We start from the raw sequence: 1,083 nt of genomic DNA, 5'->3' as shown, positions 1-1,083 counted from the left end.
CTCTAAACAAACAATGACAATCATGGACAATATTGTAAAACAATTAGAAAAATAAGGGATTATAGATGTATGCAGTAGTAAACTAGGGCAGTAGATAGGTAAAGTAATTCTATAGCTGTGGAAAATTAGGTGTAATGATTGGGCCAAGGTATACAATACTGCCACTGTGGAAGATGCAGGATAGCGATTATTAAGGATGATAATGGTAAAGTAAACCAGCAGTGAGGATTAGTCGGAGTATCCTCAGCTATTATGGAAGATGAAGGATAATGATTAGGTACAGTAAACCATGGCAAAATTGAAAAACAAAAATTGAACTAACCATCAGTATATGTGTTAAAGTTTGGGCGGTGAACTATTCTGACCATGGAAGACATTACCGATTTAACCATGGTCTGGCGTTTACGACATCTGTGACAAACCTCTACAGCATTTTTAATCCATGTGACAGCATCTTGTATATCCTGGGGGTCAAATGTCATAATGGCTTGTAGGAAGCAAATAGTACCATAGCCAAGAGCATGGTACATGCTATCTTGAGCCCTACAGAGAAATAAAAAAAACTGTCAACTGGAATATACCTCTTTCTTTCGTGTAAGTACGTGTGTGTGTGTGTGAGGGGGTAGCGCCAGCGAGGGGGCCGGAGGCCGGGGTCCCCGTCGGGGAGAGTTGGCCCCCCCGTCGGAGAGAAAAAGCACAATTCATCGGGGAGAAAAAAAATATATGTATTTTCTACATATTAGTAGACTATAAAATCAATTAAATAAGCCTTTGAAACCCCTAAATTGTCAAAATTTTCAGGGCTTCGCCCCCAGGACCACTTTCAGAATCTTAATCGAAATCTGACCCCTCGTCGAGCAAATAATGGTGCCACTCCTGATTGTGTGCTTGTTGTAAAACCCAAAGTATGACCTACAAAACCCTTAAGACTAATTTCAAATGGAACCCCTCCACTGGCAAAAAGACAAGCGTTACATAGTTGACTAATTTTACCAGTGCTTGACCAGCACAGCTTCTTCACCACTTACCATGGTCGCATTCTCATTTTGGCATCATTGAAATGATTGTTGAAGAACAGGTTGA

General features: G+C 40.5%; 1 protein-coding gene across 1 annotated transcript; it reads right to left on the bottom strand.

The window, feature by feature from the left end:
• Positions 1-278: 278 nt before the first annotated feature.
• On the bottom strand, positions 279-1,077 carry LOC117120502 (tetratricopeptide repeat protein 39B-like). The gene is made up of 2 exons (XM_033265514.1): positions 1,029-1,077; positions 279-543 (listed from the first exon to the last, which is right to left on the bottom strand). Exons 1-2 carry the CDS (start codon positions 1,043-1,045, stop codon positions 318-320), a joined length of 243 nt encoding a protein of 80 aa, XP_033121405.1. The 5' UTR covers positions 1,046-1,077; the 3' UTR covers positions 279-317.
• Positions 1,078-1,083: the final 6 nt, after the last annotated feature.

The sequence above is a fragment of the Anneissia japonica genome, unplaced genomic scaffold, assembly GCF_011630105.1.
Source record: "Anneissia japonica isolate Jap-2015-1 unplaced genomic scaffold, ASM1163010v1 scaffold33511_len1083_cov276, whole genome shotgun sequence".
Classification (NCBI taxonomy): Eukaryota; Metazoa; Echinodermata; class Crinoidea; order Comatulida; family Comatulidae; genus Anneissia; species Anneissia japonica.
The sequence above is the reverse complement of the archived record's forward strand: the minus strand, read 5'-3'. Positions and strand labels throughout refer to the sequence as shown.